Below are 14,829 nucleotides of genomic sequence, written 5' to 3'. Positions count from 1 at the left end.
ACACCCTGCCAGGACCCCATGCCCTCACATCATTCCAGCATCTTTTCTCTCTCCAGTCCTTGAAGGGGTGGTGGCTGCTCAGCTAGATTCCCATCTGACTTTGTCGGACGTCTCCGCACCTGAGCGAAGACCGTTTTCTTCAACAGGCTGCTCTAAATCCATCGTCCAGTACGAGTGCTCCACACCTTTACTGCTCAGCACGGCTATGTGGCCATCTGCGTCAGATCACTTGCCATCACGGACACGGGTTGCTACACTTACGTTTACTTGCAGACGAACTCATTGCTACCTTTGTTCATTTTCTTTTAACTGTCAAGAACATCAAGTCATTTCTTGCAGCCTTGCTCAGTTATGACTCTTGCTCTAACCATCCGATGCCAAAATAGAAATGTATTGATTTAATCAGGATCAGAACACCTTACTGGAGTTACATCTCAATTCTAGTACATAGGCTTCAGCTTGCCTTGCAGTCTACAGTGTCAAGTTAAACCACTCCAATTCAGCACTTAACCCCAGTTCTCCAAAACAAGTGGACTTTCAGGTTGCCCAGCTAACGGAGAGAAATCAGATTTCCACAGCATGCAATCTTGTGTCCCATTCCCACTGGAGACACCCACCGGGCTATACTGAAGGGTCAGCTGGTGCCAAATTCACTGCAGCAGCAATGGAGCTGCTGCTTCCCAGTTACACCACACTCATCACCAGCTGCAATTCAGAATTGCAAAGTCACTTCCTATAAAACGTCTAAACACTGCAACTGTCCAAATACCCTTAGAGTGTTCCCTGTAGCAAGTACATATTGTTCTTAAAATGAAACCAGAAAGCAGGCATGGTTTTCATAGTTTTATTTGAAACGGTAACAGAGCAGGCATCCTCTTCGCAGTCTGTGGGGCTCCGCCGGCTGTGGAACCCAGTCCGGTCTGCGCAGGAAACACCAGCTGTGGAAGACAGACCCACTTCAGTGGAAGTGCTTTCACTCTCCTGTGCCACTCGTAACAAGGCCGAAATCCAGACACTGGCTTGTATAAAACTAAAGCAGAAAGGACAGGGACAGCACAGGACATGTAGAAGTGACGATGGAGCTAGCTGCCTCCACCTCTGCACGTCATCCTAGTGCGACACCCAGTGACCCCCCCAGTTTGCTTGCTCTAGAGGTGCATTATGGTAGGAGTCCCGGCGGGCTGTCCCACCTGCTCCAGATGTCGTCCAAATGCCTGCGGTGTCCCAAACACGCTCCATCTCCTCAGGTCTCAACATGCCCATCCTGTAGAGACAAGAGCACACCAGTGAAGTCAGTGAGCCAGCCAGGACTCCACCACCAGCTCCGCCCGTCTGTCCGTCTCCACAGAGGAGCAGTTTAAAACTGCACACATGCCTCCTGTTCTCAAGGGCACTTGATGCAAGTGCTTCACGTCCCGGGATCGAGGGAAACCCAGAGATTTAAACCGGAAATGGAGGAAGTAGTATAGTTCTGGGTAGGAACTGGGGACCCTTCACACAAGGGTTGTGCATGGCTTCGTCCAGGTCCCCATTTTAGTTTTTAGAATTGAAGTCACTCTAAAAAGGGCCTAAAACACCAACCAACAGGATTGCTACAAGTCGTCCTCAAGAATAGGCTCAAATTCTTAGGCTAGCTACCAGCAACCAAGAGCTGGACGTTCCTCATGTCCTTCCCTTAGCTGAAATCTGTACTGTAACAGTCGAAGATCGAGCAGTGGTAAAACTAACTCTGAGCAGGTGATGGATGACAGCAGAACACTGCAGCCTCAGGAGCACAGGAGAAACACTGACCTTTTCTGTGCAGCTCCAGGCCCCTCAGCCCCCTCCATGCAGCTGCGGCACCTGCAGAAGGAAGAGAACCACACAAGTCAGCAGAGCGCCTGGGAGTGAGGGGCCAACATCACTATACCCTGGACGAGCACATCCTGGACCCTTCTGTACTGCAGAGGGGCAGTAAACTAGAGGGCAATCCTGCAGCCCTGTACAGAGGGGATAAGGACTGCGGCAGCTCCGTGATGGCAGCGGCCCTGTATGCGATGCGCTTCTGGCAGATGAGTGGCTACAATAATGCCCACTAGGGCACAGGGAGGAGTCTGCAGGTGCGGTGACAGCTCCCTGCCACAGCTGTGCGACACTGCAACAGGCTGTGGCCTAGCAGGAACACTGCACACCCAGAGCACAGGGGGAGGCAGGCTGGACTCCCTGGACTCCCATCAGGGAGGATTACCTCTAAAAACAATCAAAAGGAAGGGAATAAAGGCTGGTCTGAATTATAGGTTTGGACTATAAACATGCAGAGAAAGTTGCACATTTAAAATCTTGTTTGCCAATACCTCAAGAACAATTAAGATCTCTATAATTTTAATTTGGATTGACTAAAAACAGCATAATGGCTAGTTGATGTAACACACCCAGCGTTTTGTGAAGTTCGTTTCGATATTCAAGTGATTGCTCACCTCTGACAGTAAACTTTTGAAAGTCACTTTGAAGCATTTTCAGACCCTGGCCCACTCGTCTGGCATCACACTCCTGAGACATGATGGGCTGGCACACGTTTCGAACAAGTCCTGTGTCCACTGGACAGAACTCGGAAGTACAGTGCAGAAACCAGTGGAGCCCCCCCCCCCACTCAAAAGGGACGCAGTGAAATCACCACACCCCTGATGCCAAGCGTCACGACGGCACGGGACAGCCAGGTGCACCAACATGGCTCCGGAGGGACAGGCAAGCAGCAGCACCAGAACATGAGCCTCCCTCAGATTACCGCTCCACAGGACTACGCAACATTACTACCAGACAGCACTGTTCAGCGCACTTTGAATTTGTAAGCCTTGCAAAGTACATAAGTACTCCAGTGGGCCCCGCAGAAGGTAGGGTGGCTTGTCACTGGCCCTGCAGAACCCACCAGCCCAGCACCGACCCCCAGTCTGGTCCAGGTTTGCCAACATACCCACTCCCCCCCCCCCCCCCCCACTCGGTCTTTCTGTATCCGCCAGAGAACCTGCTGCATCCCTGCTGCTCTGACACAAAGACCACTAAAGGTCAGGCTGTACAGAAGATTTAGAGTCAGAGTGGACACTGCTAGAATGACAAGATCTGTGCATTTTGGTGAAACTTGTGCATTTGATTGTTTTTTTTACAAAAGAAAAATCCTCAATACCCAATGTTTTTCGGGTCAGGAGAAACATCACAAAGCCTACAAGACACAATTACTCATAGGTTTGAGCATCTTTAAGCTGCAGATCACCGATACAAAAGTTTTACCAAACCGGCAATGCTTAAACAGCACGAAATACAGCTTTGTCAATACTTTTTAGGAGAAGTGTATAACCAAAGTAAATGTGAGCTTTAAAAACTGAAACTAGTTACAAAACTGAATTTAACTACTAAATTGCATTATCAGCACAAGTGAGAAGCTCATACTAGCTCCTCTGATGTAGACAAATTACAGCAGTACAGCACACCTTGCTCTGCTAGGATTGATGTTCACTCGATGAATGTAACTTGAGCAGATTTAATGAGCCACACAGAGCTTAGATGCTCAGTATTTCAAACTGAATTACAGCCCAACCTCCCAGCCCCCATTGACAAGCCAGTGACAGTCTGCAGCTGTCCTGACAGACAGCTACAGAGAGGGGGAAAAACTGAATACTTCAGGCACTGCGCAGAAAGAGGATGAATTACTGCTCCAAATACTACTGGCCAAGCTTGCTTAAAATCCTTTTGTATGCTCTTCAAACCTGTTTATGAAAAAGCACACAACCCGTTTCACGCAACTGAATAAGGTGTTCTGCACTGTGACTCCGGTTTCAGAAGTGTGATGCCAGAAACCCAGGAATACAGGACAAATGACACGGGAGGAAAAGAGGACTAGATTTGAGCGTCGGGAAAAACGACTTACCTCTCTGCAGCTCTGATCCTGACGCGTTACAGTCCAGGTTCTAATGTCCACTGCCTGCTGTAGAACTACTGATCCTCAACGCCCTGAACTGCCAGGGGCGGCGCGGCGGTGCACCGGCGCCCCACGTGCCAAGGAGCGCGCGGCAGGGGCGGCCCCGCGCGCTGCTCCAGCGCCCCGTGGGCACTGCGCTCAAGACTTACAGAAGCTGGGCCTACCCTTTACCAGGAAGCTACACACATGAATAAAGGGAAGCTGCAGGCTCTATTCTTGTCAGCTTGGTGTGGGAACATTCAATATTACCTGAAAAACGCACAAGAATACATGCAGAAAGCTTGCATTTTCTTCAACCTCCTTATTCATATTGGCAGTTACGCTACATAAGCTAGGCTGTACACTGCAATGGGAGCGTATAACCAGCTTGACAGTTTTAAATGGCTCTTGTATCCAGCCCAATCAAGTGTTAAAGACCCAGTCCTACACTTACTAAAGACATGATTTACAGAGGGAAAACGGTGTCCAGGCCGGTTCATACAGAAGCCCATCCTGTCATAAAACTTTAGCTTTATTGTATTTGCCTACGTTTAAGTGAATGTGCATGCCATAGAGAAGTTACTGGCCTGCACAATCCTACTCTACCCATGTAAGCATTCCTTCCTTCTGGAGATAAAGGCAAGAGCCAGTCCCAGTTCAGGGAATTAGCAGGCTAGTCTGGATAACCAGGAGGATGGAGGTGCAAATCTACCAGATTGACAGCACCAGTACCTGAATCCCTGATTCTACAGGTCCAGGCGAGAGGCTCATCTAGAGCACACACTCCAATGCTGACTGATCTGGAGACGATTCTCCCGACGGCTGGCTGTCAGCGCTTTAGCCCGGGCCTCTGGCCAGAGCCTGTTCCAAAGAAAATCCAGGCGAGTCCCAGACAACTGCAGAAACAGTTCAGTTTGGGGAAGACAGATTCCACCAAAACTAAAACCCAGAAGTACTAGGTGTTGTCGAAGCTATGCAGGCTATGCACCTGGCATACATCCCACCCCTCTGACCCATCTCCACAATGCAGCCATGCAGGTGCTGCATCTTCAGTGTCGCACTGCCGTTACTGCCATTTTAACTGCAGAATTAGCACAGTAATTTTCTGCTCTGGCAAAATATTAACTGCACCACGTTTTATCCATGTTTATAAACACAAGGCATCTTTCAGATCTTCACGATTTCATCTGGAACTCTCCTAGGCAAAGACTCGGTTATGGTTTGGGAATACAAATCACAGCTCCAGGAAACGTTCTGGGATCAAACATCCAAAAGCAACTTAATATTTAAGATCTTATCTGCAGTTTCATAAACAAGTGTTTTATACAGCACATTTTCCAGACATTGGAAGTGCACCTTATACATCAAACTGGATTATCTTATAGCCACTGGAATGCCTGTAGAGTATTTTTTCAGGTCGCAGCCTATGGCCACTCGAGACCCAATGGACTTGCTAAAATCTTAAGGCCCCTGCTTTAACTGGAATAGCATTGCCAGCATGTTTGTATGAGGGCTGTAATCTAGATCACCCTCAGAAATTGCCTTTCACTGATGGACTATAAACAGCTGACCACTCAGCCTGAAGTCCTTATGCTCGTTCACATGGTGAATCAAGCAGTTTTGGGATCCTTAGTCTACCAGCAGCTGTCAAGACAGACACGAGAGAGTAACCTGTCGAGAAAAAAAAGTTACAGTGATGCAACAGAAGGGGGAGAACAGGGGACACGAGGTGCTGGATACGGAGAGCCTCTAAAAACTTACAACCCTTTCCCTTGAGGTCACAGGTCTGGTACCTCTGCTCCTGGTAGCCAGACACTGGGTCACTGCTGAGCTGCTGGCTTACAAATGTCAGGAGCTTTTGCAGAACTATGTATACAAACCCTTTGTTTACTCCCAGGGTTACAGACTAAGACTTCTTTTCTTAAGAAGCTTACATCAGAGGCTGAATCGTTAGCAAATTTTTACCAAGAACAGACATAAAAACCACTTACTCCAAGATCGGACAGACTGATTCCTGCTTGTTAAACTGCACCCAAGCTGTACAGAGCTCCTGGCAGAGAACTCCCTAGTGGTTTTAAACACTTAATCTGAAAATGTGCACTTTTCCTGAACAATCCATTACCAAAAAGACAAGAGTCAAGGTTTTAAAACCAGCCATGTTCAGGTCAAAGAGCTGATAGCTTGTTGTGTAATGGTATACTGCAGGGATATTATCAGAGATCATGTAATCCACAAAGTGCACAGCAGACTGCTACTCCAGCTGCAAGTACACAAGCTCCGAGGATCCTGCTGAATTAATCGAGCCGACAGTGACAGGCAGACAAGCACATATACTGCACTTCAGGCGTTATTTCAGTGACACCATCACAGATTTAAACAATTCTGGCAAATCAAAGTGCTGGTAAAATGTTTTAAAACATTTGTTACTATTAACCTGGTTGTTATAAGTTTAAGGCAAATAACTGTCAGAAGGCTGAAGCGAACTGCTCACAGACTCAGCGCTGCCAGGTCTGCGGTTTGCAGAACACACTGGAGACACCCACCAGAGCTGATCTTTCACCCTCAACAAAAACAGCTCCAAGTGGCTTCCGGTCACGGTACCGACACGGACACCTTGGCAGCCACGCCCTTAAACGGCTTACAGGTATCATGCATTCAGATAAGCCACTGGCATGAAGTGGAGCACTGAAGCAGATGAAATAGTTCAGTATTGTACAGCCAGTTGCTTACAGTGCAGCAATTAAGCTTTACAGCTTGCTAATGTTAAAAGCTTTTGACTGATGTAATTCACTAAGGCATGCTTTTTTTACACACATCTTCCTCACAGCTCAGTAAGGAACATGAAACACTCACAGTGCTGAACACCTGGTAAGTAAAAAACATGAAGGGAAACTTTTGCAGGCTTACATCATCTCCAGCTACCAAACAAGCCAGACTGTTTTATTCCGAGAAGTCTTCTGTTTTAGACAAGTCTCCCCGTTTCTCGTCAAGGAATAGAGGTTAACACCCAAGGGGGGTGATTACGCAATTCTAAAAGCTACATCACAGTTCGTGTGTTATCAGGTTTGAACTTGTGCCCTGAAGTTGCTGCATCCTGAAGGGCAGCAGTACAACACTGCATAATCCCACTTCTGCACTGAAACACTTGGAACAAAGTTAATGTAAAGACGGAATTACATTTTTATTGTAATTTCTTTAAAAAGAAGAGATACATAATTCAATGTGAAATGGCACAAAAATACACAGCCATAAAGTTTACTTACAAATTCACCATGAGTCCATCACAGAAAACTATTGAGCTGAAGAGGGAATGATAAGGGTGAAGGAGACGGAGCCATTTACACACTACTTCAAATACAAAATAAAACTCAATAAAAAGAAACTGCCATAAAAAGTCTGACTAAAATGCAAAAGTTTAAACACTGACGTATGGGGTGAGAGGTCTCCGAACAGGCCCTACACAAAGCACTGGGTCATGGAACTTCCCCACTGCACATCAAGTGTTTAGAACCTGGGCTTCTTGGCAGGCCCATCGAACTCCTCACGCCCTCGGCCAAAGCCGGGGTTCCCAGGACCCATCCCTGCAGGGCCCATGCCCCTGGGCCCCCCCGGCCCCCCCTGGGGGAAACGCTCGTTGCGCTACAAGGAGGCGCGTTTCGAGTCCACACGAGAGAGGGGTGGGAGGAGGGACGGTACGGCGTGTTCGCAAGCCGGTTAAGAACAAAGAGAAGATTAAAGTCCGGAGCAAAGGTTCGTCGAAACAGTCCAACACGCAGATCCGCAGGTGCCACAGGTGACATACAAAAAAAAGGAAGAAAGGGCAATGATTGCATTAGTTACGTCCTGCTGCAGCCTGCTGAGCATGCCACGAGCTCTGAGCTACGCCACTGTGGGGAGGAAGGGGAAAACATTTAATAAAAGGCCTGACTTTCCAATGGAGGGCACCACCCAGTCCAGTTGCCTTTAGTACAGTTCCAACCATTCACCCCCCCCCCCCCCCAAAACAGTTCACAATTCTTTAAATTACTCTTCAACCTTTTCACCTGGCCAACGCCAGATTCCAGGTCTAACTACAGCCTGTACTTTTATTAAATGTTAATTGTGAATTCATATTTCATGAGGAATACCTGCATCATCCCCCACCTCCCAGTAAAAACCAATCACACCTGTCTACATTAAGTGTCCTGCAGAGCACAAGTACAGCTGATACAAGTGTGGCATTGGAGAATAGCAGTGCTCATCTGGCAAGTTAAATATCTACAGCTGGAAACAAATGTCTAAACTATTTTGAAATTTTGCATTTCTTAAATACAGCAAAATCAAAAGTAAACAGTACAGACGGTTTTGGAATAATTCCAAAATTCAATGTAAATCAACCTTTAAGTATTGGTCTTCGGGGTATAGCCAGGTACAGCGGTACCCACATTTCTGTAAAAGACAGGTAAAACAGCAGCCAGTCTGAGGTACAGACCCCCCCCCCCCACCAATGTATCCAACTAACCTGGTCTTATTTACCAGGCAAAACCGGCTGGATTACAGACGTAGGTTAAGAAAACTAGGATTTACTACATGCAGAATGCAGACCTATCAACCAGTCATGATTCCACAGGTGCAAACATTTTTGCTCACTCAGAAGTGCTCCGGCTGTACTGCAGAATGCTGACGCGGAGACATGAAACTGCAGGTTAGCAAAGTGCATCACATCTTTAAAGACAGAACTCATGACGCACACCTAGACTGATGTGCTTGCTGCCTTTGCAGACTGATTTTCATCTTAGTCTTTTCTACAGTTACAGTGGTTTGTAACAGTTCAATAACCAGACAAAACACTGAACACACCTGAACTGACAAACTGGGTTCGTCTTGCTCCTTCCACACAACAGTGTCAGAGGATCAGACAGGATCCCTAAGATGATCCCTGTGGTCACACTAAGCCACTTTTACAGAAGTTTCACTATTAAATTGAACCACCACAATCAAACAACATTATATTCCCATCTAGGAGATTTAGAATCGCTGATGAGTGCAAATGAGGAAGATATACTGGAGTCAAAATTCATCACTGAAAGCATTCTGGTATAGAAATCAAATTCAGGTTTTCAAAACTAGTAATCAGACACTGCTCAGCCAGTCCACACTGATTTGAGAACCTCAGAATTGAGGGCAGTCGACAGGAGAGTGAAATATGAAGACTGCAGAGCTCAGTCCCTTCAGATGTGTACAGAGAAACTGTACTCAACACTGCACTGGAGGAAGAAGAGCTGCATAAAACGGCATAAAAAGGTCAATCTGTACTAAAACTGATTTGTGCAGATAAGATTGAGATGCATGCAATACGAGTCACACATGGCAACAAAGCATAACTTGAGTAAGAAAACAGATTCACTGATGTGCTACAGAGTTACTGTTTGATAATTTTGATTCTCTAAATTCACAGAAAAGCAGTAAGGCAACAAAAGGCAGATTTTTCTTCTCGGTGCTTCAGCTGCCCCGTCCCACCCCACTGAGCGCGTCCTCCGAGAGGCCCTGAGCCGATTTCAGCACAGGCAGGAGCTAGGAGCTAGGACACAGTCGGGGAAAGTCCACAGGACACTGTGCTGCTCATTCATTCATGCCCCAAGGCAGCTAGCAACAGAACACAATGCATCAATTCTGGTTCGCATAAAATGCTTTACATCAAATGTTTGGGGTCAGATGGATTCTACAAACAAAGCAGACACCAGGAATAACAACCCTACTCTACACAGAGCCAGAGGACCTGCAGGGGCTCATCTGCGGCACAGGACAGTGCCTCAGAGGGGGGTATTTCCCCCGGGGAAAACTAGCAGCCTGGTTTCACTTGGAGGCATCCCAGTCCAGTACTGACAACTCAGCCTTACTGAATGCCCAGAGCTGCCAAGATCAGAAGAAACCCTGCATGGTTTGATGACAGTATTTTCAGAATGTTACATGGATGAGAACAGCTCTTAACAGGGAACAGCAGTTCACCCGTTAGATCTTCAGTAGTGGTTCCTAGAATCGAAATTATAAGATTAGATTAATTTATAATGCCAGTCTGCTACGTTTCTAAAGTGCACTGATTCACAAGGTGGCACAACTGATAAAGACAGAACACTAAAATTGACAACCTGCTCATTTCACACATGAAAATATTGAATCAGTTGCGAAGGTGCCCATTCCATTAAAAAAGCCAGTTTAGGGCCTCTAGTGCAGCAGCTTTGTTAAGTCTGATCACCTGTTTCATACATCCAGTCAGAAAAGGGCAGTATAACTTCTGACCACTTCCAGTTAAAATTTCCTTCACAGCAGCAGTCTGGCACCAACGGTATATAAAAATATTGGCACCTGAAACAAGGAAGCCCTTCATCAGAAAGCGGAGGGCTGTGGAACAGGCTACTCTGCTATGTGGCTGAAGGCAGTACTTTGCTTCTTTCAAGAGACAGCTGGATGAGAGAAGGCTATCGATCCAAAGATAAACAGGCCAGATGGGTCCAATGGCTCCTCTCATCTGTAACCTTATGTTGTGCAGATCTGGGACAGCCAGCCTTCTACTCTGCTGAAATCACGCCTGTCTTCCCAGCGCTCGCAGACAGGACTTGCAAACAACCTCCATTACCAACACAAGGATCGCACACAGACCCAGTACAACACCTAAAGACAACGAGCTTCAGTTTTAGTACAGATTGATCTCCTCAGAGGGACTGGAGGTAGGCTGAACTGCACGTGATACGGTCCGCACCACAGGAGCACTGAGTGAAGGAGGACCACTACATCACACCTCGAGCACTGAAACAGAGTCCTTAATCTCGCTCTCGCTGAGGAAGGGAGTGTTGACTGCAACAGTGACCGATACGCTAGAGGCTGTCCTACCACCTCCTCCCCGCCCGGAATACCTTACCATGTCCGCAGGCATCATGGCGCCACCCATGCCGCCCGCTGCAGGAGCCCCCATGCCCTGGTGGTTATCGAAGCCCATCCCTCCCATGGGGAACTTCTGGTTGGGCGAGCCGAAGGGCATGTCTGCGGACGAGAGAGGAGGGCAGAAATCAAGACCACGAGGGCACCTCTTTCTGCCCCTCGGACCACAGGTTTTAACAGGCTTTCAGCTATGTGCACAACAAAACAACCATGGTCAGCTTGCTTCTTATCTGAATGAGTATGTGAGCTTGGAACAGGATGAGAAACACCAGGCTGGCTGAGGTGACAACCTGGACAGACACCTCCCCCCCCGGGCGGCACACAACCTACCTGACATGCCCATGGAGCCCCCTCCACTCAGCCTCATCTCGCGCTCCCTCTGCAAGAGAAACACGGGTTAGTCAGGGCTCCAGACAGAACCGCAGGTGGACAATGGCGGGCCGCGGCCTCCGACTCACATTGTCCATGTAGCCTCCCATCCGGTAGGACTCCTCCCGCTGGCGGCGCATCTGCTCCTCCATCTCGCGCTGACGCATCATCTCCTCCTCCCGCCGCCGCCGCTCCTCCTCCTGCCTGCGGGACAGGAGCACATGCTCACACCTCGAACTGCACCCCCCCTCCCACCTGCGGGACAGGAGCACACGCTCACACCTCGAGCTGCACCCCCCCTCTCCTGCGGGACAGGAGCACACACTCACACCTCGAACTGCACCCCCCCTCCCACCTGCAGGACAGGAGCACACACTCACACCTCGAACTGCACCCCCCCTCCCACCTGCAGGACAGGAGCACACACTCACACCTCGAACTGCACCCCCCCTCTCCTGCGGGACAGTCTGACCGCCGCCCTCCCCACGGGGGCTGGGTCAGATCGACTCTGGACGCAGACCAGGCCTGGCCAGACTCACCTTAGCTGCATCTCCTTGCGCTTCTGCATCTCCTGGCTGTGCAGCTCCTCCATGCGCCTCAGCTCCTCCTGCCGGCGCAGCAGATCTGCGGAGAAAGGCGGCTGTGAACTCGGCCGAGCGAGAGAGCGAGAGAGAGAACGAGCGAGCCGGCGGGGACGGACCTTGCCGGAGCAGGTTGGCCTGGTGCTCGTGGTAGGCGTCCTCCATCTCACTCTCCAGCTTGTCCCGCGCCTCACGGATGTTCTTCTCCACCTGCTGCCGCTGCTGCTTCTCCATGTCGTCCAGGGACTTCCAGCGCTGCGAGTACTCGAACTCGAAGGAGCCGGGGTGGGCGAAGCGCGGCGGCTGCTCACGCTCCCTGCGAGGACAAGCACAGGTCTCAGAGCGCGCTCCACTGCCAGCGTGGAAACCCCCACGCACCACGAGGGAGACCCCCAACTCACTTCTGATACATGGGGTTCTTCTGGGCCAGCTTCTCCGGCAGCCCATCCTCGTCGTCGAACTGCTCCAGGGGCTCCACGATCACCGGCCGCGGTGACCTGTAAGAGACGAGGGGGGCTGTTACCGTGGTACGGCGCAACCGATGCCAGAGGCGCAGCTGGAGCTGGCCTGTCCAGAAGGACACTCACGTGGTGAGCAGGAAGACGCCCTCGGTGCAGCGCTCCAGGGCCTTGCGAGCCGCAGGCTTGGAGGCGAACTCCACGATGCCCTTCCCCGTGGAGCGGCCGCGGTCGTCCACGATCACCACGGCCCGCTCCACCTGGCCGAACTGTGAGAAGGCCTCCTCCAGCAGCTCGTTGGACACGAAGGGCGACAGGTTGCGCACGGAGAGCGCGGCCGAGTGCGTGGCGAAGCGCACGCGCAGCTGGCGCCCCTTCATCGGCACGTCATCCAGCTCGGCCTTGGCGATCTCCGCCAGCGCCCTCGACTCCTGCGGGGCAGAGGAGCAGAGCGCACACCGTGAGCATGGAGCCCGCGGAGCGCGCGGCGGACAGGTCTCTCGCGGGGCGGCGCTGCGCTCTCACCAGGCGGATGAAGCCGAAGCCCTTGCTCTTGTTGATGAAGATCTCGCTGGGCTCGCCATACTTGGCGAACAGCTTCTTGAACTCCTCGTCGGAGATGTCGCTGGGCAGGTTGCCGATGAAGAGCCGGCAGCGCTGGGTGTAGGTCTTCTCCCCGGGCCTGCGCAGCAGAGACAGGGTGGCCCTCAGCTCCTGCAAGAGACCGGTCCAAACGGGCCAGAATTAGCCAAGAGTTACACACACAAACGCAGTTAACCATAACAGCTCAGAAGGGCTGAGCAGGAAGTGATCAGTCGCACCGGCAGCCCAGCCCTCAGCGGGCATGAGGAAACTGGTTCCTGCAGCGCCCCGGGAGAACATGCAGACTCCCCACAGACGGGCCCAAGCGCACTGTACAGCCGATAACGGGTACAGGCGGGCCCCGGGGCCGCTAGCTCCTCAGTCCGGGGGCGCCTCAGGTGTGGAGACCAGACGATAAAACCGAACCGGACCGGGCTGGGATAGTGGACCCGGACCGGCACGGTGGGCCCTCGCGCGAGCCTCTGCTCATTCAAACGCCAACGGCCGCGGCTCGCGGCTGCGCCTCCACGCGCAGAGAAAATGGCGGCGGCGCCGCAGGGGGAAAAAAAACACCTTAGGCCACCCGGCAACCCCGCACCGCGGACAGCCTCCCACCGGAGCCCACCGGCTCCCGAGCCGCAGGGAAAGCCACGGCCGGTCCGGGCGGCCCCACCGCCGGCTCTAGAGCCGCACTCACAGGCCCAGCTATCAAGCGCGAAGCGCCTCCATCTTAGAAAACAACAAGCCGTACGGTGCGTGCAGCTTCACCTGCCTTTCACAGGCCAGGAAGCTGAAATACACCAGCCCGGCTAAAGGCTGTGCTCGGAGGCCCTGCTGCCTCACTGCCGGCGCGGGTACTCGCCTGTGTGACGCCCTTACAGACCTGCTGCTGCTCGGCTGCGGCCGGCGCCTCCGGCTTCTTGCTGGGCGGCGGGACCGGCTTGCTGGGCGGCGGGACCGGCTTCAGCTCGCTGGCCTGGCCCGGCTTCGGCTGGGTCTTGTTCGGCGTCTGGTTCTGGACCCCCGGCGCTGCCGGCTTCGGCGGGGGAGACTGTATCCTGGGCTGCCCGGCGGGGGCCTGCGGCGTGCTCTTGTTGGGCGGGCCGGGGGGCTGCTGTGCAGCCGGGACGGCGGGCGGGTTCGCCTGGGGCGGAGGCTTCGCGGGGGTGTTCTGGTTCGGCGGCAGGCCCGGGGTCTGAGGGGGGGCCTGGTTCGGCGGAGTCGGTGGCGGCGGCTGCTGCTGCTGCTGCTGCTGCGGCGGCTGCTGTTGTTGTTGTTGTTGTTGCGGGGTCCGGTTCTGGAAGGGGTGCTGGTTGTGGTTTCTGAAGTTGGGGTTACCCCCCATTCCGCCCCGCATTCCGCCTCCCCTGCGCTGGAAGCCTCCACGGTTTCTGAACCTGTCCCGAGACATCCTGACTGATTTTGTTGTTAATAATAAAAAAATTAAGGTTTACTAAACAGAATAAGTCGAATGCGTCACTGATAAGGCTACTACTTGAGCAACTCTACAAAATGGCGACCAAGACCACCTTTTGTGCCTTTGTGGTGAAGTCTTATACGCACTTTCTCCGCCCACAGGAGATGACGTTTTCAACAGTCACCAATCGTCTTGCACTACACGAGCACACGCTTATCCCATTGGGTAAAATAGCTGTCGATCTCCGGGGGATGAAACACTAGGCGGGTCAAAGGAAAAACGGCCTGTGGCTCTTTTGCGAATTTTAAAAAAAAACCTTATTCTTACTGGGCAGTTAAGTTATCAGTCTCACCCAAGACCCCGCCCCGATGCAAGAGCGTTTCTGTGATTGGGTGATTTCAGTGCGAGCGGCCCTGTTTTTGTCTTCCAGCTCGTATCGCTTTGGGCCCTGGTCAGACCTGACTGCAGGCAGAGGGCAGCCATCTTAGCGGCGTGCAGGGTTCGCAGGGCTCTCTGGCCGAGATCTACAGACAGCACTGCCACTGCACCAGGCCTGCAGGCACCAGGTGACGG

The 14,829-nt window shown here is 51.6% G+C and overlaps 1 protein-coding gene across 4 annotated transcripts; it reads right to left on the bottom strand.

The window, feature by feature from the left end:
• Positions 1-830: 830 nt before the first annotated feature.
• On the bottom strand, positions 831-14,389 carry sfpq (splicing factor proline/glutamine-rich). Of its 4 annotated transcripts, none has more exons than XR_016094144.1 (12): positions 13,702-14,389; positions 12,783-12,971; positions 12,387-12,688; positions 12,201-12,296; positions 11,919-12,115; positions 11,758-11,842; positions 11,308-11,422; positions 11,180-11,228; positions 10,830-10,951; positions 1,792-1,842; positions 1,191-1,264; positions 831-938 (listed from the first exon to the last, which is right to left on the bottom strand). XR_016094144.1 is itself a non-coding variant. In XM_088932901.1 (10 exons), exons 1-10 carry the CDS (start codon positions 14,248-14,250, stop codon positions 7,436-7,438), a joined length of 1,839 nt encoding a protein of 612 aa, XP_088789027.1. In that variant the 5' UTR covers positions 14,251-14,389; the 3' UTR covers positions 7,088-7,435. The 4 variants fall into 4 exon arrangements, 2 of the variants coding, with proteins under 2 accessions (XP_088789027.1, XP_088789028.1); XR_016094145.1 differs by having other exon boundaries at positions 13,723-14,367; XM_088932901.1 differs by lacking the exons at positions 831-938; positions 1,191-1,264; positions 1,792-1,842 and adding an exon at positions 7,088-7,570.
• Between the last annotated feature and the right edge of the window lie 440 nt (positions 14,390-14,829).

The sequence above is a fragment of the Atractosteus spatula genome, chromosome 14 (genome assembly GCF_055471065.1).
Source record: "Atractosteus spatula isolate fAtrSpa1 chromosome 14, fAtrSpa1.hap1, whole genome shotgun sequence".
Lineage (NCBI taxonomy): Eukaryota > Metazoa > Chordata > Actinopteri > Semionotiformes > Lepisosteidae > Atractosteus > Atractosteus spatula.
Note: the sequence above shows the minus strand (reverse complement) of the source record. Positions and strands in the feature narration are given on the sequence as shown.